General features: G+C 39.3%; 1 protein-coding gene across 1 annotated transcript in view; it reads right to left on the bottom strand.

The window, feature by feature from the left end:
• LOC140668930 (uncharacterized) overlaps positions 1 to 27642 on the bottom strand; it is a 69774-nt gene that overhangs the window by 28496 nt on the left and 13636 nt on the right. The window contains exon 2 of the mRNA XM_072898273.1: positions 22052 to 22329. Coding sequence (XP_072754374.1) covers positions 22052 to 22329 — 278 coding nt within the window. The remainder of the gene's footprint in view (positions 1 to 22051; positions 22330 to 27642) is intronic.

Here is a 27642-nt window from a genome sequence, read left to right as displayed (position 1 = left end):
TTCTTGGAGAAAATCAATAACTCCGATTTCAAGTATATATCATTAACGCGCGGAATATGTTTTCCTCCTGTAGAGAAATATAATATCTTAGCAGAAATATAAAAATGTCATAATATTTACATATTACTTGTTTAATTAAATTTAAGTTAAATAAATAAACAATAAACTATAATCATCATTCATCTATAATTTATAGATGTGCAAAAAAATTATTTTTAAGTCTTCTCCAAATATATGTATATAGAAAAAAATATCACATCGTTCATTATGTCTTATAATTAGATCACGGTATCGTACATTTTCACTTAATCATTTATTATTTAAATTTGTATTTAAAAATTCAGATGACTAATCATTCTAAAATTGTAAGACTATTTTACGAAAAAAAGGAGAAAGTTTTTCCTCTATGAAAATTACGAGTGTGTATTTTAAATTTAAAAATAATCTTGTAATTAAATATTTGAATAAAAATTAAATGTAATTTTCTGAACTAGAATACCTATTGATATTATTTTTTGCATCTTTCGAAACTTGATTCAAATTCCTCTGCCTTTTAATGTTGAATATTATAAAATTAATTTGTTTCTCCTCCTGTTTCGTGATTATGTCTCGGCTTATTTTTTTTTTTTTTAGCAATGTGATGTTTTGCCAGATTTATCAAAGAATATATTATTGGAGAGTCTCATCGCATATCTTACGAAACAAACATAGTGAAATGTTTTGATCGCCTTGCGAATCAAAATCGAAAGAAGATGAAGACATGATCGGAGCCGGATTCGCTTTCGCAGACGTGAATTTTCACGTGCGTTGCATTCTACGTGATTAGTCGCCTAGCGTGACGCAATAGATCAAGCGTCCTCGTTCTCGATCTGTCAGAAAGAAAGTCGCGACTGGCGGCAGACAATGGTTTTTCCAACAGGATTTCGACATTGTCCCGGATCACGGAGCAGACGCGGGGGTCTACGTGACGCGGGTGCGTATACAACAGCAACACGCGATACACGAGCGCGTACACGCACGCCGTTAAGATACTACCAGACGTCGGTCGCCCCCACTGGTCGTCGTCGTCCCGTATCGAAAGAGAAAGAGAGAGCCGGCCGGTCGGTCCCACCGACGATTTCTCACACCCGCACCCGTGAGAGCGAGTTGGCGAGAGTACGGCCGAAGCAAAACCGGGTATGAGAAAGAGAAAGTAGGAGGGAGAGAAAGCCGGTAATGGCGATGACGTCGCGCCGCACCGGTGTCCGGGGTATATGATGAGGGCAGAAAAACACGGCGAGGGAGAGAAGAAAGAGAAACATGAGCGGCGAAAGAGCGCGAGGAGCGAAGAGAGGAGAAAAAGAGTAAAAGAGACGAAAGTGAAAGAAAGGTGAGTTGTTGCGCGCGAGCGCGCGCATCCTTGGCGACGATGCCGTCGTACCTTAGGGGTACCAGTGACGACGTTAGGGAGAAACCCTCGTCGATCTTTGCTCAACTCCTCAAGGTCGCCTGTCGTCGGCGAACCGTCTATCTCCTACCGTCGTTTCGTCTGTCGACGATCCCCGATGCACCGTGCGCATGACAGTGGTATAGTCATCGTCGCGCGACAGAAGGAGAGGCGAGAAAACCAGAGCTCCTTCTCTCTTTCTCTCTTCTCGCGTCTCTTATTTACCCGCGCGACGAGCAGACGCCCGTCGCGTTACGAGACGACCGTCGCCGCCGCCGCCGCCGTCGTCGTCGTCGTCGTCGTCGTCGTCGTCGTCTTCGTCGCAGCCGGTGTTTGTGCGTTCGCGGCACGCTCGCGAAATTCCAACGTCGTTGTTTACCAGCCCGAATTAACCGCTTCATATACGTCCGGCGATATAACGCGTATAATTAACTCCTCGCTGCGCACGACTCGCGCCAAGCAGGCGGGGATGAGACCAGACGACGAGGAAATTGTCCCCCCGTCGTTCATCCACGCGGAAGTCCGCGACGAAAATCCACGTGTCGCGAGATCTTGCTAATTTCGATGTTTAATAAACATTGATGATTCCAAACTATATAATTCATAACGCGATAAAAGAAATGTCTCGAAACGCTCTTTATGACAAATGCTAAAAAACAAAATTTATATTCTCCATTCATATAAGATGGGGGCAGTTTTTATTGTATGGTGTACGATAAAGATGACTCTTTCTCTTTTTCTCTCTTTGTGTTTCTCGTAGAATGAAAGATTTTATAGCTGCACTTTGTACGACGATGACTCGTGCGAGACGGTGCGTGTAGTATTGTGCTTTTCCTCCGATTCACGTACGACCTAAGGATGACGATGACGAGTACGACGGCGATCTCCTATTCAGGCTTTATCGCCGGCGCGTGTCTGCGGACGACGTGGTGTCACGCATGTGTGTACGCCACTTAATGCACGGCCGACGGACAAGTCTCTCTCTCTTCGTGCGCGAGGAGAGACGGCTGCTCCGGGTGTGTGAGTGCGCGCGCCGTCTAGACGGAAGGTTGTTGGGACCGAAGGCGAGGGTCGGCGGGGGTGGGAGGAAAGACAACAGCGCGGCGAAGGGACCGAGGAGCGGCGCGGCTCGGCGGAGGTGGAAAAAGGCCAGAGAGGGCAGCGAGACGGGAGATAGTGGGGAGGGGGAGCATGATAACCGGCTATCACCGGGGTGATCATTCTCAGCGATTCTGCGATTCAAACCGAACCAAGTCGCTAGATTTACTCGAAGCGTCGCGCTTTATCCCCTGCTTTTCCTTGTCATTTTCCCAAATATTTCTCTCTCGTAACGACAAAAAGAATATGTCCATCAAACGGCGCGATCGGACAAGCGTACAGTTGTTCGCGATAAAAATTTGTCATCGCCGATTTAAAAAGCGTTGCATTATTAATCTGACATCTTTAAACTGAAAAAAAAAATAATGCTTTGCTATTGATATTTTCGTGATGATGTTTTCTAGATTTCATAATGTTTATTCGATATAATTTCAATTTTCTTTTTTTACGGCATAATTTTTATCCTATGTAAGGGAGAAAGAAAGAGACAGAAATCAAACGTTGGACGTCCGTTCGAGTAGGCTTCGGAAATACGATGATTTGTTTATATTTCTTCAGCAGCTGTCGTAGGAGCGATGATTACCTACTGGATGGTTCAACTCAGGCTCGGTTGGCCACCCCTGGGCTATCATATCTCAGGGTCGTCGGTGCGGGTCCTCCGTTCCCCATTCCCTCCTCGACGATCCTTTCCCCTTCCCCTTCCCCTTCCTCTTTCCTCGTCGCACTCTCGTCGTCTCTGCGGCGCGCCGATCCGCGCGCGCGGCATAACTTCTATCTCCTCCATCGCCACTGCCACTGCCGCCGCCGCCGCCGCCGCCGCCACCACCACCACCACCACCACCACCACCACCACCACCACCACCACCACCACCACCACCACCACCATCACCATCACCACCACCATCACCACCACCACCACCACCGCCATCGCCGTCGTCGTCGCCGTCGCCGCCGCCGCCACCGCCGCCGCCGCCACCGCCGCCGCCGCCGCCACCGCCACCGCCACCGCCGCCACCGCTTGATATCGCCACCAGATCCGTAACAACGGTCGTTCGCGCCCACGACAAGGATCAGCGTATTTACATTGTAACTCCCCGTCGTATACGTAAATATAAAATTAATATATATAAGTTACATAATTAATGATACAATTTGTTACCTAATTATGCATTAAAAAATATTAACTTTTCCTCTTTTTAAGAATATAATATTTTTTAAAGAAATATAAATGTACGTGTGTAGAGAAAATTATTACATGACATATAAATGAAATGTTATTATGATAAAATATTCATAGTTTCAAAATTAAAGTATCCAAAAGGAAATAATGTTAACCAAGACTTTTGTTATAACATACTATAATAGTTAATTTTTCAGTATAATGTGAGATAGAAGCAAAAACAAAGTTGATATTTAAAATAAAACAATTTTTCGAAAATCAGAAATAATTTTATCTTTTCTCTAGATAGAAAAAAAAAATTCTTTAAAAATGAAATATAATGTTTTGGATATTTGCTACCTTTGTCAAACAAAGTGATCACGGCACTAGCTATCCTACCACTTCTCTTTCGTTTCCACTACCGCTTCGTATAACTTCTTCCTTCTCTCAGTCTCTTCTCTCTCCGACCTCATCTTGTTGTTCCTTCTCGTTCTACTCTTTCTCCTCGCTTTTCTCACTCTTTCTTTTTCTCTTTCTCTTGTCGTCCTGCCACTCTCTTCTTCCTTATCCTCCGCAGAGCGACGACGACCAGACGAGCGCGATAACTCTTCTTCTATTCGCCTCTCCGCCGCAACTCTTTTTAGTCTTCTTCCGATTACGCTTCTTTTTTTACTTTTACTCTTATCTGCCCTTCGAAAAGACTTCGGTGCATTATCGGCGAAAGGGGAGCAAGTGCTCATTGCAACTTGAATCAGGAGCGATGTACTCGAGAGACGCGTCAACTCATCGCAGTCGTTCGTTGATTCGAACACAAGGGGATGGCGATAAAGAATTCGTATCCTCCTCTTTCTCATCTTCTCTCGCCGCATTTTACGCCTTGTATATTTCGAACGGGTCCAATTTTGCTCGATTTACTTCCGAAGACTCTTTGCGGAACAAGTTTTGGTCTTCACGATTCATCCGAAGAATGCACACTTGAATTGTCAGATTCGAAATACAATAGAATGAAAATAAAAATATATGTTTCGAAATATACACACTTTTAAGCGAGATATTTTTGCGATCTAATAATCTTTCGAATATGCGGAATCGGATTCGCTCGAGTTATTTTTCGTCAAAGTCTTCCAAACGTTTTGTAAAACGAATTCTGTTTACGTCTTCGTGGTTTGTGAAATACGCGAGATTTCTTGGCGAAAATGTGTGCGCCACACAACCGTGTATTATAATCATTTTTGGCAATGTTCCGTTAACGTTGGCGTACGTTCTCGCATTGGCCATCGCAAAACCTCTCTTGGCCGTCTAGTACGCGACGTTTCGTTACGAATAATTGAAGATGATTTACCACGATTCACGATGAGAGAGAGAGAGAGAGAGAGAGTATCAATGTATGTTTGTGCGTAATGTTACAGCGTCGTGATTTAAAACAATTTCGCGCATGTAAAAACCGCTAATGTGAATTGCAAATGATATATTCAAGTTGATTGATATACGAATATGTAACTTTTTAATTATGTATCGACATATTTTTAGTTTATGTATATTTCAAATAAAAACTAATATCCTTTATAATTTTCTTATATTTTTTTATCTTGTACATTTAATATTTATCAATAAGGTTTATGAATTATTTATTTGTAAACTCTTTGATTAAATATATATTTTCCGATAAAAACATTATAATTTTTTTATGTGAAATAAAATTTGTCTACATTGAACATTTTTGCGCTTATACTGTTTATATTTATTAATAAAACTAATAATTTTGCAATAATATTTACAATATATTTTCTTATTGTCACGGTCGTTTAATCATTTAAGTCATTGATCTTTGGTCAGTGACCGTCTCATACGAAATATGTTGTTAGCGGGTTAATTATTCGAGTACTCAGTGTGCAAATACATGCTTAAATTTGTATAATTTTGTTTTTTTTAATGCAAATAATTTCTTGTCCGAGAAACAAACTGACGTGCGTTTTAACATGCGGATTTATAAATGCAACGATAACTCTATGCATACCATATACTGTTTTTTTCGCTTTAGAATGTAATAAAATGACAATTGTGATGACAAAATATTAATACAACTAGTAGTTAGGTAATGAAAGATAATAATAGTAAAATCAATAAAATAAATGTAATAGAACAAGTATAGGTATATGTATTTTTATAAATCTATTTTTATATATAAATAATATTAATAAGCAGACTTTTGACTTTGTAACATTTTATAAAGGTGAACTGTCAATGTAAATAAGTAAAATGATATTTTCTGAATGGCATATAAATGACGTTTCTCTTGCATAATTAAATTTTAATAGTCTGGCGTTTAATATATTCAAGAACGTTTCATGCTGAATTAAAGCCAAAGGTCTAATGTCGGGATACCGTTTACAGCAACACGTGGTGAAACGTGAAGAAGCCGCGTACTCAATCGCATATATCGGCAATCGACAGTCTTCAAGCACTCTGTACATACGTAAACAAACGTACAGCCACGAGCGAGAGCGGTCACGCGTGCGCTCGCTCGTGGCAATCGTGTCCATGTTAATTAACGATGCATTAGACGCGCGCGAGCAAACGAGTTACACGCGAATAAAATAAGAACCACCGTTGTCATTGTCGTCCTCGTCTTCGTTCTCGTCCTCGTCCTCGTCCTCGTCTTCGTCCTCGTCCTCGTCCTCGTCCTCGTCGTCGTCGTCATCGTCGTCGTCGTCGAGAGGAAAAACATAAACAGATAAATTGCGCACGCGCGTGAATCTCTTTACCGAGACTTTAATAGCGTATTACGTTTCCTGCGAGTCTTGTTTTGGCGAGTTCTCTCAATGCTTATCGGCTGCGACTCTAATAATATCATTAATTACTCTGATAAACGCACAATCGAGCGGCGACGAGAAAGAGAGAGGCTACGAAATGATTTACTTTATCGCACAAGTCCGTGAGCGAGAAAGCACGATAAGAGCTTAATGGAAACGATAATTCCGGGCGATACACACGACGAGCAACCAACAGAGTGCGTGAGTCGCGATTAATCTCTTAGCCGCGAAAACGCGCGGAAGCGTAATCGTTTCGACGATTAAATGCATGCCAAAGTGCGTGCCGTGCCGTGCCGAGGATATGAGCGCCGTCACGTATTTTCGCTCGCGAATTCCGTTAATCTCGCCGCTTGCGAAACGCCGGATAGGAATGGTCTGTCTGCTAACACCTCGTGATTTATTAACGACGGTGACCCCGCGATAATCGGAAGAATTTGCCGCCGTATTCGCGCGCCGTAAAAGCTGACGCGTCGAAACCGATTAGTCGTGGCGGCTACGGACATGACGGATTCGTGATCGTAGTGACGCAAGCCGGGGATGATAATATCTGAGATGTTTAGACTGCATCGATTAATATTGAAAATCTGTCGCAACGCGCTGTGGAATTTTTTCCTGTTTCGATAAGACGTTAACGCTAATATTTCTCACGTATAGAGAAAAAGAAATATCGCAAAAAATAAATGCATGTATAATAAATCTAATAAAATAATAAACTATATAATGAAAATTTATTTTATTATTGTATGTAAACTCAATATAATATAACTGACAATTAAAACGATAAATATGTTAAATTGCAGCATTTTTATATAGTTTAAATTTATTAATGTATATTTTTTTTTATAAATTTAATATTCTCTTATATGTATGTGATTTACATATATATTCATATATTCATATATTCATCTTGCTTTTTAAAATATTTTTTAAACACATCTTTATCATTCTCTCTTTTTCTTTGATCAAGTTTGAAAAAATGATTCTTTTCTTTCGTGTGTATAATAAATCGATTATATTATAACATATTTAAATAAAATATTTTTTAGATTAGAATTAGATAACAGCAATTTATTGTTGAAAATACTACTGAAATAAAATAATTCTATTTTATTACAAAAGACTATTGAAAACTTAATACTACGTAGTTTCAGTAAAGTTATTACGAAATAAAAAGCATTATAAGAAATCTCTGTTACAAAAAACCGCTCGTGGCAAGATATCAAATAAAAATTGCAATACTTGGCGGTTATTGATATCGCCTTGAACACGAGTGACAAAGAGCAAAGTAAGCGAGGAGGTAAGGAAAGGCGAAATCGGGGCGAATAGACCGCCGTTTATTTTTTCACGTGGTAAGGATTAAAGACACGGCTCGTTGCGGCTGACAGTTCAGCCTGGATTAATCGATCGGATTACAGACGATCGTTTCGGTGCGGTGTTTGCGAAATCTAAGCCGACAAGACGAAGAGACGATGAAGCGATTATTCTCGGTCCGCGAAGGAGCGCAAGGACGACCGAAGGCGCAGCGACCGACCGGCCGACCGGTGTCTCTCTTGCATTCCTACTCTCCCTTTTTCTCCACGGCCGATCTTCCGCAGGGTGACCGACCTCGACGTCGCGTCTTGCCGACGTCGCGGTCAGGCCGCCGCGCCGATGAGAGAGAGACGGTACGGAGGGTCGGGGACCACGTCAACGGCCGGTTTTTTTGCCGACTCGGCGCAAGCTGCGGACGTTTCAGCCACGTTGTCGTTGATAACGCGGCTGCATGCGCGCGAACACACGTAATCGGGATACCGATTCCCGACGGGCGTGCGATCGCGTTTGTCCCGTAACAATGACGCCTGGGAGGATCGAACTCGCATAGGGAAAAATCGAGAAAAATGAATTTCAAAAAGCGCAGCGGTATTTTATCGTCTAGTAAAGTCGCACGGAATATTTTATAAAATATGTATGTTGAATCTGTAATAACTTGGTAAACAAATGTAGATTTCACACATAATTTATCTTGAAATATATATTTAAATCTACATCATACATATATCGCAGAAAAGATAAAACCATTTTCCATGGCAAAATAAACGACAACATTTCAATATTATTTTATCACTTTATATATGTATACCTATTAAATGTTATTTTTAAAAGTGTATGTCGATTTTGAAGATAATCCCGATATAGTCCCGAGGACATCAGGATTTACTCTATTAATAAGAATAATCCTTATGAAACGAAAAATAAAATATTAAACAACTTTGTAAAAGTCTTTTCTCATTCTTGAAAGATTTTTATCTCTTTGCAATATATATATATATATATAACCATTAAATTGTGTACTTGAAATTCCTTCTTACAATAAGCCAAATTTTTCGAAGACTATTGAGTTAGCTCATCTTTTATGTATATCAGTACGACGATGGCGCTTTAAAAAGATTTCTCTCATATCGTTGAGGAGGATTCTACGGTTCGATTTCTATCGATCGAACCGTAGAACCGAACATAATGGTGTTCACGGGAGAAAACTGGGAAGGACGAGAGAATATAACGTTGGCGAATGCGTCCGGCGGGTACGTTGGCGTTAACGAGCTAGAAAACTAGTGGAGATTTGCCCGCAAGCGGATTACGGTCACGTCTCGCGGATAATAAGAACGTATAATAACGCTATCACGCGCGATCCGATTATATCGCGAGGACGTAGTTATCTGGAAGCGCACAAACTGCGTAAACTAGCCCTGCGCTTCCCTACGTACGGTTAGAGAACCGATACTGTGGTCGTTAAGAACGTAATAATATGTTACCACTGTCAGTTATCAATTTTATAATGCACATAGTTTAATTTATCTTTGGAGAATAAAAAGAAAATTCCAGGTATACACATTCCTTACATCGCTGTACATATTCGTAAGCGTTTATTTTAATTTCTGTCGTATATATTCATCTACGCGATATACAAGTGTGTTGCTTTACAATTATTTATAATTTTAAGATTATTGAAAAATTCATTAAAAAATGCATAGCTTCACTAAGAAAAAAAAATCAGTATTAAATACGGATCCATAAATAGTGACTTGGTAGATTTCCATTTAATAACCTGGATATAGTGAGTTATATTATGATATCACACACAGAATTGGTAATGAATGCTTTTAAACGTTGCAACTGCGTATATAAAGTGCGGAGAAATCAACTCAGATTCTGTTGGCCGATTAAACGCGCGCCGTTGCTCGTTTTCATAATGACAATACGGCCGGATAATGAAAAAATCCGCGTCAGATGAATCAGCTGTCGACCCGTTTATCGCCCTTTCCGGCGCGACGAATGACGAGTCCATGTAAAAGAGGAATCTTAAATCTATCGGCTGGGATGTGCGTAAGAGCTTAACGCTTAATCTCTTTTAATTCTTATCTCTCAACTGTTCATGAGTGGATGGTTTGCAGTCATAAACAGATTTTTCAGACAAAGAATTCCGCTCGTAATGTAGACGGTAATTAAAGTGCATACGACTGTAATCATTTTCTTGTGCGATAAATAACATTTTTTCAAAATTGTCTCTATTCATTCCAGAGAGAGAGAGAGAGAGAGAGTTATATCTCGTGAAATAACATGCGTATGCATCAGCTGGTATATCGCATTTACTTTTAATTTTGCAACTTTAGAAATCTGATATGAAAAATATTGGACGTCTTGTATCGTGCACGTATTTAAATTGCTAAATTCTACTCGGCTAATGTGTTGCAATTTATCGGTCTAATTAAGTCTAATATGTGGATTGCATTCAATGTCAGCAGGAAGAGAATCAGACAGTCGCATTTAGCGCTAAATGCGCAGTCAGAATATGGAGCAACGTTTGTATTAATTAATCGAGGTCATTACAGGTCTTTAAAATATCCATACCACATAATCGACTGTTATAACCCAATTTGGATTTTCAATAGATCACATTTAAATTAATCATAATGCGATACTTTGGTAAAATATATCCTGGCTTGTAAATCATCAAAATATATATATATATATATATATATATATATATATATATATATATATATATATAATGTATCATCAACTGTCAAATCGACTTTGAACACATTTGACAACGTTGAAAATACATTAAATATTCTTTGACTTTTACAAATCGTATCCTACACGACTTTTTTTACAACTCTAGCGAATTTCTACTTGTTTGCGGAATTCGCGATTGTCGCCGCATTTCGATCATACCAGGAGTATAGATAGACACGAGAGCCAGCGTGTTTTCTCTCTCTCTCTCTGTCTTTCTTTTTTCGTTGCGGAATTCGCGACGGTTTTACGAGCGAACGGGTATGAAGCAGCAACGACGTAACTCGATGACGACTCGGGGACGACGGGTGGTCGCGTGTATATGTATACGGCCGTCCTGTCTCGTCTCGCTCTCCGCTCCGTTCCGTTCCGTAGGGACGTCAATCAATGCCTTTTCAGGGGATTGCGTAATCGTCTAGACTAGCCGGCCACAGCGCGTTTTATCGCTCTTATCGACTTCGCCAAGGACGGGATTGCGCGCGCGGCAGTCAATGGCGATGACGAGCGAGGCACACCGGGATATTATTACGCCGTTGAGAGATGCGCGTAAGCGTAATCGCGTAGGTAGGTACGCACGGGTATCCCGTGTACGATCACGAGGTGTTGGATAACGAATCGCGGGACATAAAGCCCGACCGCTAAGGATATCGATATGAAGACGAATGAACCGGTCGACAGCCTTTCGAAACTCGGCACCCAACGATCGCGACAGCGTGAAAGATATATAAATATAATGATGAGATAGCTGTGTAGCGTAAGTGAATATAAATAATAGTCGAGTATATACGACTCTTTATGAATTTAAAAAGATTAAAGAAGAAGATTAAATTCTTAATAATGTATAGCGTTATGTAATATCTCTGAATGTCATCACGTTTATGATTTACGTAAATCTGACGTTTCTTTCCAGACATCGTGTAATTAATTAATCAACAACAATTACAATGTTACTTATGAAATTGTCTTCATCTGAATAATTGTGTTATTAATTATTAATTGTAATTATTATAGTTGAATATTAATCCTTATTCTCCGTACTGATGGATCATTTTTGTCTGTGATTTTTCTAACAACGTCAATTTCTCGAAAACAAATAATCATAAAATAATATATTTAAGCAGATTATTTTTTAAGTTTATTATTTTAGTCTTTATTTAGAATGTTCAAAGAAGGTATATACATTTTTTTCAGATTTTTTAAAACACTTTTACATATTAATAAACTTATCAAAAATACGCTGACCCATCTATACAGTTAGAAGGTGCCAAAAATAACAATACGGAGTAAAGGTTAAGTATATATTTCCTAAAAAAAGGTTAAAATTAATATATAATTTCTTATTTTTTGAAGGTTTCTTGCTATTTTCATACATAGATTAACTTTTATATTGTCAGCGATGCCCAATTATGTCTGAGATACTCTGGAGAAAGATTGTACTATCGCGGTAACACAAGGGAAATCACGTGTGCCCTAACGAGCGGCTTTTCATAAATGTATAGAATTTTTCATGTTTTTGGGGTATTCTCGTTGCTCGTTGCAAACGCGATTGTAGTCGCTGACTCATGAAACTTTCCAAAAGTTTCATCAGTCACGAAATATTTCGTAATCGGTGAACCATAATAACAATTATTATTGTATCAACTATGCAATCAAATCTAATGCATTCATATATCTTATAATAACGTCATCTTAAAAATTAATTTTCATTATTTATTATCAATTATTGCAAATGTAGAATGTATCAATTTTAACTCATATTAATTTTTAATAATAAATTTTTTTATTATTTAAATGATTAATTATTTTCTTTCTTCGAAAATATCTCTACAATTCATTGTTCAAATTTGTCTGAAATCATTTGAGAATAAATATATAATCTTTTTTTTTTTTGTCTATTTTCCCTTAGGTACAAGTCCCTTGTCTCAACATTATTGTAAAAAAAAAATCGATTCCACAAAGCGGTGAAAAAGAAATAAAAAGATAGCGCGGCAAAAGTGGAACACCTTGCATAGTACAAAACAGCGATAAGTCGTAAAACCTTTCTGATACGAAAAGGCGAGGGAAAGAGGCGAGCGCTACTTTCTTGTATCAAAAAAATATTCCCCTTGCTAGAGCGACTGAGACCAGCTCGTAAATAAAGGTCCGGTATTCCTACGAGGATTCTCGCCTGACTTGTCCGCCGACCGAGACAAGAACGCGACAGGTCGTCCTACGAAGCTGTTTCGGGCCCCCGTATGCAAATCCCTAACCCGTCCTGTTTACTATTTTCGCGCTCGCGTCGAGTGACGAAGACGACGACGAGCACGACCGCGTCTTCGGGTATCGTCGAAGGGAGACCAGCGGGGACAACGGCGAGGCCGAGGTTAAGACCCGGTTACCGTCGACTTTCGGGTCGTGGCCTCGTCCGGGGACTGGGACGAGGCTGCTTGGGGCCCGCTCCATAAAAGAAGTCACGGTCGTGGGCGCCGCCGCGTAAGACGATGGCGCGAAGTGTCGTCTCGTCCGCATCAATTCTAACCAGTCTCTCTTCGCCTCCTCGTCTCTCCTCATCTTTTTTAACTCTCAATGTCCTACCCGTGTCCTATTCGAATTTCTCCTGTTTTCTGGCAGAATCGTTATTTTCGACGAGAACGAGTCATCCGTCGTTGTTTAATATTGAAATGCCTTTCGCGATATTGAAAAATTATTCGGGCAAAAAAAAATTGAATTGCACACAATTCAACGTATCAATGTGAGAGATCTCGGGATTACAGTAAAATCAATGGAAAAAAGATTTGTGTTATCAGCATTTTAACAAGAAACAGCGAGAACATAATAGAAACGCACCGAGAGATTCTCAGTCGTGTTATTAACGATGGTATTTCGCGGCCCGCGCGAGGGCAGGGCCAATTAAGGCACACGTTCGTCAGGGTTACCGTACGTTATAATGAATACAAATGTTTTCATTATGTTAATCAACCTCGTTAAACCGCGCGACGACAGTAGTCAGAAAAGTGCGATTGCATGGTCGTTACTTTGTACCTGCTTCTCGAAGAAAGATATACGCGCTGTCGAACACGTGGATTTTCTCTGGAATCGATGCGATACGAGATATGTGATGTACATTTGACAAAAGAGCAAATATCTTCGTGAATACCTTATTAACCTGATACCCTCCTCACCAGGGATCAAGTTCGAATTAATGGCATAATTAGTTACTAATTTATTAATTCCGTGACTTTATTGCTCTTATTAACAGAAAAATTAATATTAAAATATCCTCTCACGCATCTCTCTCTGAATAATATGTAAATTAAAAAAAAAGACTATACGTCAGAATTGATTGATATTGCAAATATTAAAAAAATACATATTCAGTACATGCAATGCATATTAAGTACCTGATGTATACATATTAAGTAGCTATGTAACTTGAACATTATTTTCCTGTTAATGTGAAAAAATAATAAATTCGAGCGACAAATTAGCAATTAATATTTAATCATACTAACCGCAAATCCGAATTTGTGAACGATTCCTAGCGATATGGGAGTATCATGTTAAGACGTTCACTTTGTCGCGTGCCAAATGCGCGCAAACAGAGCTGACCGCAGCGGAGATGATGTACGCGTTGGTTCGCGTGTAGCTACCACCATGCAGCTACTTTTATGTCTCGGTCAGAAACGGGACCGGTCGCTGAACCGACACGCTCCTTGTTGATAAACAGTCGCGTCGTTCATCTCAGAATTAAGAGCTCCTCTCGAAATATGGTGTCGGAGATTTATACCACGTTCGCGCGCGCTCTTTGATTCTGAATGTGTTTGCCATTTCGCAATTTCGAATTTATTATACGCTAGTGTGACGGACAACTGGGTGCCTATTTCTTCGCGGCAGAAGAAAATTCTCAACTTTATTTATTCGCACACACGCGCGTCAAGTATAAATAGCGATATTCCAATAGTAACCTATATATACAAACGTTAATTGTATCTTAAATTATCTCTTTTGAAAACGCTATAATTATAATCCCTATCTCGATTCATGTTTACTTGTATGTTTTTATTTATCATTTTACTTAATCGAAGAAAGTAATAATTATTTTCACATTTTTCACTTTAGCACACAGTTTGCGAAAAAAAAAATTTTTAAATATTCGCGATAATTATAGAAATAATTAAATAAACAGAATTATACTCGAGCGGATTACATTTCCAGTGAATATGTACTTTGGAGATGCGCTATTATTGTCTTTTGCGGAGCGCCGTTGATTGCTCATTTTCATAGTCGGCAGCTTAATTCGTCGCCCGGAACTCCGACGTGGAGTAATCGATAAATACAGGCGGACCTGGAGCTGAGAGAGAGAGAGAGAGGAAGCAAGAGAATCCGAAAAGTAGCCGAGAACGGACGCCGCCGGAAGGACCGCAGACGCGGCTTGCGGTGTGCGGCCTGCCCCGCACTTCTCACGGCTAGTCACTCGCTTCGCAAGCCACCGTCGAGACTTGCAAGACTCGAGTGCGAAGATTCGAATTAATTCTTCCAGAGTATAGACACAGGGAGAATTGCTAATACAATCGGACGAGTCATTCAAAACCAAAATTTTCGAAAGTAATTATCTAATGCGCCTAAGAGCGAGAAAGAGAGAGAGAGAGAGAGAGAGAGAGAGAGAGAGAGGCTTTCTTAATAAAAATATAAAAATAATTTAATTAGTTTGATAATCTACAAAGATAAATACATCTTCTTTCTTTATCTATTGTATAAAATTTATTAAAGGATTTTTAGTAATAATCGAGTCTCAAGAATTAATCTTTCGATTTGAGGGTTAATTATTTGTGATTTATTTTCCAAATTGCATGACAAATGCACATTCGATTTGATTTATTGATATACGAGTATGCGTGCGTGAATGTTAACTTTGATGAGGGAGAAGGAACGAGAGAAAATAATCGTAGTTAAATAAAATGCAATATATTACAAAAGAAAGGAGTTTCACTGAAATTAATGCCCCACTCTCCTATTACTCTTGATACATGGCGGCTACGCCCTTGGCAGACGACCTCTATATAACACTCACCACCCTCGAGGCGCGTCGGAGAGCTATAGAGAGCGCGAAAGAAAAGTAGGTCGTATCCGAGGGTTACCTGCGAACAGCCTCGAGAACGATCAAAATCAACATCGCCGGGAGTGCACACGCCCGCCGTAGGCTCGTCGGGTGGTCGATTCGAAGGGCGGCTGGTGGTTGGTCGGATGTGTTTGGCTCGCCCATGAAGGACGGGGAGCGCGTCGTTGGGTCAGGGTCGCCGCCACGGGAAAGTCGATAGGGAAATCGGGCTGCCACCGTACCGGCGCGGCGGATAGTCGATATATCGGCCAACGTAGCGCGGGTCCTCCACCGGGAGATAATCGCAGAGCTCGTTGTAAGTCGAGATATTTTGCGTGCGGGGCTCTCGCGTGTCGCGACTACCGACTGGAAAAGAATGTAACAAGAAAGACAACATATTTTCATCCTGGCCGGTCGTCTACCTGGATATCGAAATTCTCCGTTACGATTATTTTCGAACTGTGGAATTAAAACGTCACGCAGTTTATTTCTGGTCGAGTGGGAGGTGAAATATTGTCGGCTTTTATTTTATCTGTAATACGCGTTCCTCAATATGGAGTGTGTAAATATTTGTGATGTGTGATGTCGTGTTAATCGTCTCTACCGTTAACCGTGATGCTACATTGTATTGATGCAGCAAATAAAACGACTTTTTTCTTTTTTTTCGTATCAGATGGCATTTTCTTTTTTCTCATCATATTAACGCACTGTCATATGAAATTATATTGACGCAAACAGATGTTGACGTAAACAAATAAAAAAGAAAAATATTGTGTCACCAAACAACCTCTGATGTTGTGGCATTATTGAAATACGAATTTCTTTTATATTTAACTTGTTTTTCTTTAGCACACTGTACCAATTTAATAAAATTTTTAATTACTTTTACAGAATAAAAAATTGGAGAATTTTTCTTTTTACTTTTATCATATTTTGATTATATGTAAACGAAACCAGAAAAAATATATATATGTTTCCTGACTTACAAAAAAAAAAAAAAAAAAAAATAAAGTAAAATAAGTGTTTGGTCTCTAAGTTAAAATAAACTAAAAGTGTTATTTTATAACCGATTTGATCTAGATTTTTTTTTGCACGAAAAATGTCGACTCTCATACTTTCGTCGAAGCTCGACGCCGCGAAGACGTCGTCGATACTACTTTCGGCGTCGGTGTTTGTCATGACGTCAGCACGTGACGATACTCGCGTAGTTATGTCGTGGTTAGCACGTGCGCGTATCTGTCAACCATTAGCGTAGCTTCATTTTAAATTCCTTTCGTTTTATTCTAGAAATCTCGGCATCGTAATTAACTCTTCATTATAATATACCCCTTTAACTGTACAAAATAATCTTTATGTAGAGAATAAAATACTTTACCTTTCTAGACAATTTCATTAATAATTTAACGAACTTTATATACATTTACAGAATTTTCACACGTTTCTTCATCAATAAAAAAACAAACAAACATAATAAAACAAAGAATACTAATATATATATAACGAAAAAATAAAGAAATTTTGAACGCACATTTTCTATAAAAAATAAATCTTGTATGATCTATGTTCACGTAACATTTCTTTCTTGTGCTCCAGATCTCTCGTTATAATACATTAACATAACATAATAAACTACAAATCACATATTGAATGTTATTCTCTCTTAATTTTGATCAAATTCTAAGATTGAAATTCTAAGATAAAAGCATATAGCATGAGTCTTAATTCACGAACCGCGCGACGCCTTGCGACGTCGCGATCTTATCGTCGCGTTTTATCTCGCTACTGTTCACATCGACGGATAATGATTCATGCGTACGTCTAGACATCGTTATTTCCCGGAAAAGGTAATAGACATGTGTGCCGACGATCCGTATCCGCGTATCATGCATTCTCGACAAAGACGCGCTATCGCGAGTGAGACGTTGCGTCACCGGGTGACCAGGCGGTCGCTTTGTTATGTCATTCCGCGTACATATACATATATTCTAGTTCCACCCGCAAGTTACAAATTCGCACGACACAAATGGGTGCCGTTCACGAGTCTTCACCCGTTCCCAAAATGTCAATAGCTTGTAACCGATTGGGAAGTGTTATTGTACAAGAGCTGCTTATAACACGCCTGTGAATAGCGTTTATTTTATACACCAGGTGTTTTTCAAGCACATCGACCTCATTTTTACTTGCAGATTAAAGTCTGGTATTTTCTCTCGTCAGAAACTTGATACACAAATCATCATCGTTGATAATCTTCTAACTCTTTAATTATTTTGTATAATAAAATTTATTTAAAATATTATGGAATGCTTACGTATTTTTATCATTACATATTTAACAGGAGAGATTAAATTGGAATGTTTTAGATTAATATCGATTCCCTCTCTTTTCAAAATAAAATATCAGTTTCACGGGACGAATATAATTTCAATAGGCTGATTTGAATGACAAATCAATCTGGTTTCATTAATAGTGAGATTTTCACAATTGCAGATGCGTGAGAAACCGAGAAGTCAAACGTTACGAACAAGTGATTCCGACGATCGTGGATCGAAACATTTCGCCCAAACGATTTGTCATGACGCGTGTTTACTCCGTCGGGACATGTCACCGTCTCGCGGCGGGGCACACACGGCCGGAAATTTCGACTCTCGCGATTTTGCGAGAGGCGTATCTCGCGTGTATTCGCAGCTCTGCGTATTTGCTACGTGCTTCTCTCTCTTTTTCTCGTCGATTATTTTCTTCGCCGTTTGCTACGACGCGCGCGTCGTTGTTCTCGTTTTTTTTCTTTCTTTCTTTCTTTTTTTTTTTTTTTTTTTTTTTTTTTATTCCACGCGAGAACGTCGGCTACATCGTGCCGCGCCGATTTTGGCAGCGGCGCCAATGCGCCGTACTTGGACGTCGCCCAAACGTAATAAATTGCAAATCAGGTCATTGCTTCCCCACGCGCGAGTTTAACGTTACCCGTTGGGGAAGCCTCCGGGTGTCGTTTGATTTGCGGGATTTACACAGCGTCCGCCATAAAACGAGCGCGTACCGTCGCGCACCGTCGCGTCGCCATCGCCTCTTTTTTTCTCTCTTTCTCTCTCTCTCTCTCTCTCTCTCTCTCTGGCCTCACACCGTGTTTAGAGTGCATCATCTCTCGACGATGCTCTCGGGAACGATGCGACAGTAGATAAACACTGCCCGATATCGTCGCGACAGGCCGCGCCGGTATTTTCCACGACGGACGGAAGTATAGTAGAGTTATATATCGTGGAATATATATACCGTCGTCGTGTCACACGCGATCGATTTTTTAAATTCTTTTTCTCGCGTATATATATATATATATATATATATATATATATATATATATATATATTTTATTTTTTTCGACTTGTTCGCTTATTTACTTCCAACTATTGAGACTAATCTGTTTGCTTCTGCGCGTATCACGTCGTCTATGTTGACAGAACGTGAGAAGTGATATAATAGATGATACTATTTCCAGATAGTAACCAGACAAGGTCGACTTATAAATGCAAATATCGGATTGTTTTGATTATAAATAATGTTGTAGAGCTTGTGTAGGAAAAAGGAAGAAATCGATTCCAAGTATTATCTTATCGCAACCTGTCCGCGACTTTTCTTGCGAATACAAAGAGAAGAGTACAGAGTACGAGAAAAACAATGGCAAGTCTGCACAAGAGTAACCGGAGACTACCGCTGCAAAACGCTAGACATAACATTTACTTCTACCTCCACCCTCGACTTACACCCTCTTTCCCTACAGTCGACTATCTACAATCGGCGACTCTACCGCCGTCTTAAAAAGTCGGGCGGAAGGGTAAACATACTTTTTTGGCGAAAAGATACATTATAAATAGTCGATGCTATATTAAATTTGTAGAAATTTAAATTACCGTTCACAAAAGTAGCAGCAATTATAATAAAATTAGTTTACTTATGACGTCCTCTTTTTTTTATATTATATTTAGAGCGCAAAAATAAATTCTTGCATAAAATTCTGGCACCTAAAACTGGCGACAATTTTCATATGAAAATTTCAAAAAAAGAATACCGAAAGAGGAAGTTGAAGTGAATTTTTTACATTGCGGTCGCGTATTCCAAAGTCACGTCGTCTCTCGGTGCATCTTTATGCACGTGGCGAAGGCTGCGGTTCGACGAGCGTACTCGCGTATATGCCATAATCTGTCGCGGATCCGGGACGAGATAAGGATGAGAGGATACGCTACACGAGGGAAGAGAAGGAGCGGAGAAAGCGGCATCTCGTCGGTCTTCGCCAAAGAGCGGAGAGCAGAGTCGACATCGTCGTCGTCGGCTTCAGCCTCGGCGTCGGCGCGAGGAGAGAGAGAGAGAGAGGGGGGGGGGAGAGAGCCTAGTATAGTACGCCGTAATCTAATTTGCGATGCAATCTAGAATAACAATGGTTCGCGTCGCGACGGCGGTGGCGGAAAGGGGCAGGCGTGACGGCGGTACGAAACGTGCATCGCAATGTCTCGCAACGTCTCGCCGAGAAGGAAAGACGGAACTTCCCGCCGACTCTCCTCGACGTAATCACGGGACCGGTAACTTCCAAATTAAGTTCCCGCCCGATGCCGATGGAAACCGAAGGAAGCGCGCGCGGTGGACCAACCGTCGACGTCCTCGGGGCTTTGCCGAGGAAGGGCTTCGCCACCGATCGATGCCGCGGATCCGGCACCTCTCGCCTATCGGGACGATAAATGAGGTGTACTGAGATGCATTATGCTGTTTAGGCAGATTAAGATCTGATCTCGGGAAAATTCTCTAGAGACTATCGAAATTTACTGGAAATCGTCGCGTCGTGTCGAAAACTTGATCACTATTCAACAGATATTTCCAAATTTATTTATCTCGAATGGAATTAAATTCTTTTATCGTGTCAAATTACTTAAAAATTAGAAAACAAGAAATAAAAGAAAAAGATAAATGTAAAAAGAAATCAATCTTTTCGTTATTACTTTTAAAATAGTAAAATATTAAAATTACTTTATCAAGTTTTTCAATTAATATTTTTAAAGTTAATATTTTAAAAAAATATATTTCACGGGAAAGAAAAAAGAAAAAAGAAAGAAATAAAAATTACTATAAATGAATCGTTAATAAATTTTGTATTATATTGCGAAATGTAAAATCTACTTTATTATAAGTAAATATATATATATATATATATATATATATATATATATATTTTAAAACAAGATCTTCATCTGAAAACTCGTAGCGAATCTGTATTATGTACTATCGACGGTTGTATATAAAGTTTTGTGAATCATGCTCGCGTCCCAGATGTGCCTTTGTGTCGCATGTTATCGCGCGCGTTTGGAATAATTGAATCGGAATACCAGGCGGAAGAAAAAAAAAATAGAAAAATAGGAAGTTATGTGCCACTGTTCTTCCGGGTGAAAGAAAAAAAGAGAAAAAGAGAGGAAAGGGGGGAAAAAAAAAAAAAAAAAAAAAAAAACACGCGATACCAGATAGACACAGCTGCACCATGACCACTGAGATAAGATATCGGAAGCTTTTTCCTAGACAGCCTTCGACGTTCCGTGAATCGCGTCGAAGGTCGACAACGTCACCGATAACCACCTCCGCTAGATAGGAAATCACGCTTCCTTTATTCTCTCTTTTGATCTACGCGTTCTCTCCACATCCGGCAAACTATATATTATCGCGTTTGCAACAATTACGATAACAACGCGTCTATTTTGTCTAGCGGGAAGAAACGCGAGTGCCCTTTTAGACTCGTGACGCGCGATATTAAGAATGTGTAACGAGACCGATCGAATGTTCAGCGAAATGCGACAGAAAGTAATAAGAACGTGAACTGTTCCGTTGGAATGTGATACGACTCGTTCGAGTCGTTATTTGTATAAAGAAGCTATTCGACGAACTCGGTCAAGTCTGCTAAAATTAGTATACGACGTATACAGTTTCAACGAATACGCGGAAGTTTGCTTTCAAAGTTTTATTTCAAACAGCTTCTAGATAAATGTGATAATTCGTATATAAATGCGTCAATGACACGATTTACTGCAAATTCTTCTGTTATCGTTATAAATTCTTCTCTCTCTCTCTCTCTCTCCCTCTCTCTCTCTCTCTCTCTCTCTCTCTCTCTCTCTCTCTCTCTCAATGTCTACTAATATTAGATATTTTATTTTCCAAAGACAGGCATATATATATATATATATATATATATATATATATATATATATTGTAAAATTAAACACTCGCACACATACCTTTTGGGTGCGTGTTATTTTTTAGTCATATATCAATATATGAATATGACAGTGGAATATGTCAGATGGCATTATTGGAATAAAAAGGTTTTATTGGAAATGTAATTTCTCTAAATTTTGTCGAAAACACTGTGCGAAAATAATACGTGATCGAATGATACTTACCGGTGTATCAGGATGACGGCAATGATCCTGTAGCAGAAGACAGCGCTGTAACGGCGGCGGCGGTGGCTCCTCGCGACGATGTCGGTGACGATGATGGTGATGCCGATGATGATAATGGAGAATCGAGGCGGAAGAGGAGGAAACAGAGCCGGGTGGGACCGGCTCGTGCACCAGCAGTCGACGATGATGAAGATGACGCGATATCGTCGCCAGGACACCCACTAGTGCTCCAATTATCAGCACGAGCGCCGCCGAGACGATATAGCCGCTCGTACTCACTGCGAACGGAAATCGGACATTACGGATTAGTAAACAATTTCCATCGGGAAATGGATCTCGTCAATTTTGGCAATTTTCACATTTACTTATTTCATATCAATTTTTTAATGGCAAAAAATTATCCTTAATCGAATTATTTGATATATAAAATTGATATATTAATTAATAAATATATCTTTGAAATATCGACTAAAATTTAGCATAAAAGATATATATGAAAAAAACTCTCTACTTCAAACATATTTATTAATTAATATATTTTAATATCAAAATGATAATTTCTTAGATGTCAAGAAATTATTAATAAAATATAGTTTACGTATTTAAAGACATCTAATAAATATTTAAGTGTTCAAATTGTTTACGTATACACGTGTGCAAAAATGCAAGATAATAATTTTAACAATACACTATATGTGTATAGTATTAAAATTAGAATAGGATAGTTAAATAATAGATAATGATGCGAATAAAAATGATATATAATAATTTGTTAGTTGTAATGTATATGATTTAAAGATAAATAATGTTAATACCTGTGTTTTCGCGTGTCGTATCTCAGGAATAAGTTGTTAGAACTCAAATGATCGCGACGCGAGTAATGTCCTATGCGTGGTTCGCCGAGTCGACACACATATCACCGACACGTGGAAACGATTAAATGTCATTTTCCTTGCTGCTGCCAAGGACTTGCAAGCATAATCGCGGTCGTAAAGACGCGTCTCGCAACATATACGAAGAGCGAACCATCGTGTTATCAGTCACGTAATATCGTCTCATCAGAGCGTGCAGCTAAACGCACATAAATCAAAAGAAACACACGTATTTGATGCGGTGTGTGGTAATAAATTCGTTAGAAAGCGTCTAGTCACTAATTAGCGTCTGATTATATGATACATTCGTACTTGATTCCAAGCGAAGTGTTAAACAGAGATCCTGTCTTCCTCTGACATTCCGACAAAAATCTTTATTAAAATTTCCATAAAAAGCTATCGAGTCATGTATCTTAACAGATCGCATGTATATTTCATCATTAATAATAGTCAATTAACCTATTGCAAGTCTAGTCTTCAAATAAAAATTTGACCATGTGTAAAATAATTTTAAAGATTAAGGTTTCTTTACACTGAAAAAAAAAAAAATTATTATATTTTGATTCGAAATTAATCTGAGACTTTGAAAGAATAACAAATGTGTGAATAAACAATATGTGATTAAACGAATATTCTTTACTATTGAATTCAATTTCTCGACAAACATTTAAACAATTAATTAATTGAAATTGGCGGAGCGCTTAATGTGTCGAGAATCGACAAAAAATTTGACAAAAAAGACAGACTCAGGTCGCGAAAAGGGCTGAACCAATTCTTATCGAGATCTCGCGATCCTTTTCGAGCATCGCATACGTTCTGATCGCGAAACGCCGCGCCGTTCGGCTCCGCAAACGTCAACGTCGGCAGGTGCATCGAGAGATCGAGCGACCGTATCTTCCCTCCCCCCTCGCCGGCCGCCTCTCGGTAGCGATCGCGGAACAGCTTCTCGGTCTCTGGCTTCGTTCGACGCGCGATGGCCTCCACCGCTTCCTTGTTCTCCTCCTCTTCTACCGCGTGCGGCAGGGACACGCGTGTCCGTGCGCGTGTCTCGGGCCCCAGGGAGATATCCCGCTCGGATGCAACGCGGCGAAGGACCGATGACGACGACGAGATTGAGAGAACAGGGACGGGTCACGAATATTCGTCGAACCGACAATTTATATCGGTGCTCGCGTCGCTTTCCTTAACCGTTTGTCTCTGCGATTCAATGTAAAATAGCTTGCAGTTTTTTTTTTAGACGAATTTTTCAATTTTCACAAAATGCGAAGATAAAACAATAATTTTCATATTATTCGATTACGTAGAAAAATGTAGTTCGAGTTACTTTGAAAGTTTCTAGAAGAATTAGAATATAGGTTGCATATGTCATCAAAAAATAAGAAATAATTTAAAACGAAAGATATGCGCGTGAAAAACTTGTTTGTTCGGATATGAATAATTTATTTAATTCCGCATCATGATAGATGCGCGTTGTAGCACGAGCAATTTCAACTATAATTCCAAAAATAGCTACGTTCTCGCATATGTACATATTACATAAAGATTTTGATACGAATTTCATTAAGGAATTTAAAGAAAAATTTAATTCAAATCAGTTTCAAATCGGAAAAATTCGAATAAAAGTCTCAAGATACAAATTTCATTAACATTTTTTATTAATATTTTAGGAAGAATTTTTTATGTCTATTTTCCAGTTTTCATATAAAGATCTTAAACTTTATATATATATATATATAAATTAATATGAAAAGAGCATGTTTTTACGTTATATACAAAGATAAAATATCGTGATTGAAAATATTCAGCATCGATACTTTGTAAACGAAGTCTCGTAAGCATACCTACCTACCCACGCCGGCCCTGATTGAAAGGCAGAGCGAGAGCGAGCACGACGAGAACTCGACAGAAAAAGAAGAGGGTGGGAGGAGGAGGTGGTACGTCGAGCAAAGTGAAGAGAAGGTGAGGTGAGCTGTGCAGAGCATGCGGTGCACCAGACAAAAAACGATGAGCCGCGGTGGGGACCAGACGGGGGGCAAAAACACGCGACGAGGCCCAAAGCCCAGGCGCTGCGGGCCCCTCGTTTGAACGACTCTCCCTCTCTCTCCCTCTCATTCGATGAGCACTGTGTACGTGTGTGCGTATGCAACGTATGTACCGCGCGGCTTCGCCGAGTGCATCCACGAGTATCGCGTGCATCGCGATACGATGACCGAGACTGCGCGATTGTTCGAGCTAGAGATTTTGAAAAGAGAAATCGACAATCGTATATAATATATATGTATGTATAATCGCTGGTAAAAATATATATCATAAGATAGCTGTCCCAGTTATTAGTCAAGGTTGTTTAAGGTTGTTGACTACAATTTTTTTTATGTTTAAAAAAAAAATATAAGTCGAATATAATATAAAATTTTACATAATAATTCTCTGAACTTTTAGCTATCATGTTTAATTGAAATAAAAAGATCTTTATTTGTACATAAAATAATTATTTAAATTTTAATAACCGTCTATTGATGACCCAGTTGTAAGTCGCTTATAATCTTTTTGTGCCAATTGCAATACGAAACAACGTACCTCTTGTTTTGAAATGCAGAGAAATATAAACTTATTTCATTTACGAAATATGTAGTCTTTCTTACTATTGACATTTACGCTGCAAATTAAACAAAAACATGGCCAGTTAAAAATTCATTTTTTAATTTTTTTCTTTGTCAAGTTAAAAATGTGATATTTTACTAACAAATGGTGTGATGCTGTATAATGATATTATGTTTCTTTTTAAATATGTTTAATAAAATAAATTGAAAAGCAAAAGTGACTTACTATTGGGACAGTTACCTTATATAATATTTACGTTATTGTAATTACTTCTTGAAAATTATTTTCATCATAGACCTCTTTGGAACCGAATCTATTAAATATGCTATAAAGTGACAATAATCATTACTGAATAAAAACTTTTCCAAGAGTGTAATAAAATTGAACATAATATTAATAGCATGAAATCGTTTTCTCCATAGTTTACCACAATCATTTCAATTTCGAGACTCAACTCGATTAGCCTAAACGATTAGGCTAACAACAATGTACGGACGTACCGTATATGTGTCTGTGTATATTCCCTCGAGAATGAGTCGACGTTATAGAGCGGCGCGATTGCGAGGGCCCTCGCTCTTATCTCGAGCTTTCTTGCTCTCCGTTATCACGTCGTCCGGATTCGCCGCTCTTTGTGCCGAGTCTTGAGTGCCGCCTATTTGGAGTGCTGCGAGACAAAGAGCGCAACGCTTCGCACTCGCTTGACGAAGAAGACTAGCCTGGACGAGACAAGGTGCGCCTTGCGTACGAGGCTAGATTGGAAAATAGAGTCGGATAATAGGCGCGCACACAGACGTTAACGAGCAAGAGGGAGAGACAATACGCCCCGTCGTTGATCTACGAGTCGGAGACTGCGAGGTAGTTTGCGACGCGATCTCACGATTCGCCATCTTCGCGATAAACTCAGAAGGCACTCGTTTTTTTTTTTTTTTTTTTTTTTATGTCGAAGATATCGATTAATAAAAGTAATTCGTAAAAAAATTATATAACCAGATATAATTTAGGCGAGAAGAGATGGTATCACATTTTTTTTTATAATCCTTAAGCAATATTCTAAGATGTCTTCTCACACTGCTTCTCGCTTTGAATTTTAATGAAGAGTTCTATGATGAATTTAAAAATCTTTGATCGACTATAACTTCTCGGATAGAAATGTCAAGGTATATCAGAATTTAAAAGAGACATCGTAGCGAATTATTCTGATTGACAAAGAGAATGTTGTAATTGATGCTCGATGACAAAACTTTCGGGCGGTGTACGACAAAGACAGATCGTGGACAAGAGAAGGGAAAGAGAGGGGAAAATCGAGAAATGATGGCACGTGCAGTACGAGTCGGCGCGTCTACCCGGTGAAACGCGACGCCAGACTAAACACTAATACGAATATCGGATTCCAAAAGACGCTTAAACAATGACTTTTTTTTATTTTAAAATAGTCTGCGGGGTCGTGTTTCCCGCTCGTATTTTCTTGCCATGTGCATTACGACAATATCCGTAGGATGCCACGAGAGACGGCATGCCGAGTTAGAAGCTGTATCTTCGCGCATGGTTGTAACGCGCTACTTTGTCAACTAAATCACGCGGCAAGGGATTTAATGTCTCCTCTTCAGTTTAATATCTCGTTCTCCAAGGGACATAGCGAACCATCATCCATCGTGCAGATGGAAAGTCGGAGCAGACTTCGCATGCGTTCGTTCAATAGAGATCTAAAGAGGGAGACGGCGGCTCTGGCGATTCCTGTCACTATTGTCTGTGCACGCTGCTTCTCGTTAAAACATCTTTAATGATTGTTGGTTCAACGATCTATGGCTGTCGAAGCTGCCGTACGAGAGACTATCTTTAATGATGTCCCCGATTTACCTTTCGAGGATTTCGCTGGATATCGATTCGTTGACGAATTTTTCGGAATCAATCTGTTCGCTTCTCTTTAAATTTCGTAAAAATTCTACGTCAAATCGAAATTAATTAATTTGTCTTATTTTTGTTTTTGTCATTTCGAAATGGAAAAATAAAAATCTTGTATTGAAAAAATTCTTTTTCCAGTTCACCGCCGAGTAAAAGGGTTAAACGGGGGTCGAGAGCGAGGCGGCGAAAGAAAGGAGCAAACTTTTAATCGATCCT

The sequence above is a fragment of the Anoplolepis gracilipes genome, chromosome 8 (assembly GCF_047496725.1).
Source record: "Anoplolepis gracilipes chromosome 8, ASM4749672v1, whole genome shotgun sequence".
NCBI classification, from domain to species: domain Eukaryota; kingdom Metazoa; phylum Arthropoda; class Insecta; order Hymenoptera; family Formicidae; genus Anoplolepis; species Anoplolepis gracilipes.
The sequence above is the reverse complement of the archived record's forward strand: the minus strand, read 5'-3'. Positions and strand labels throughout refer to the sequence as shown.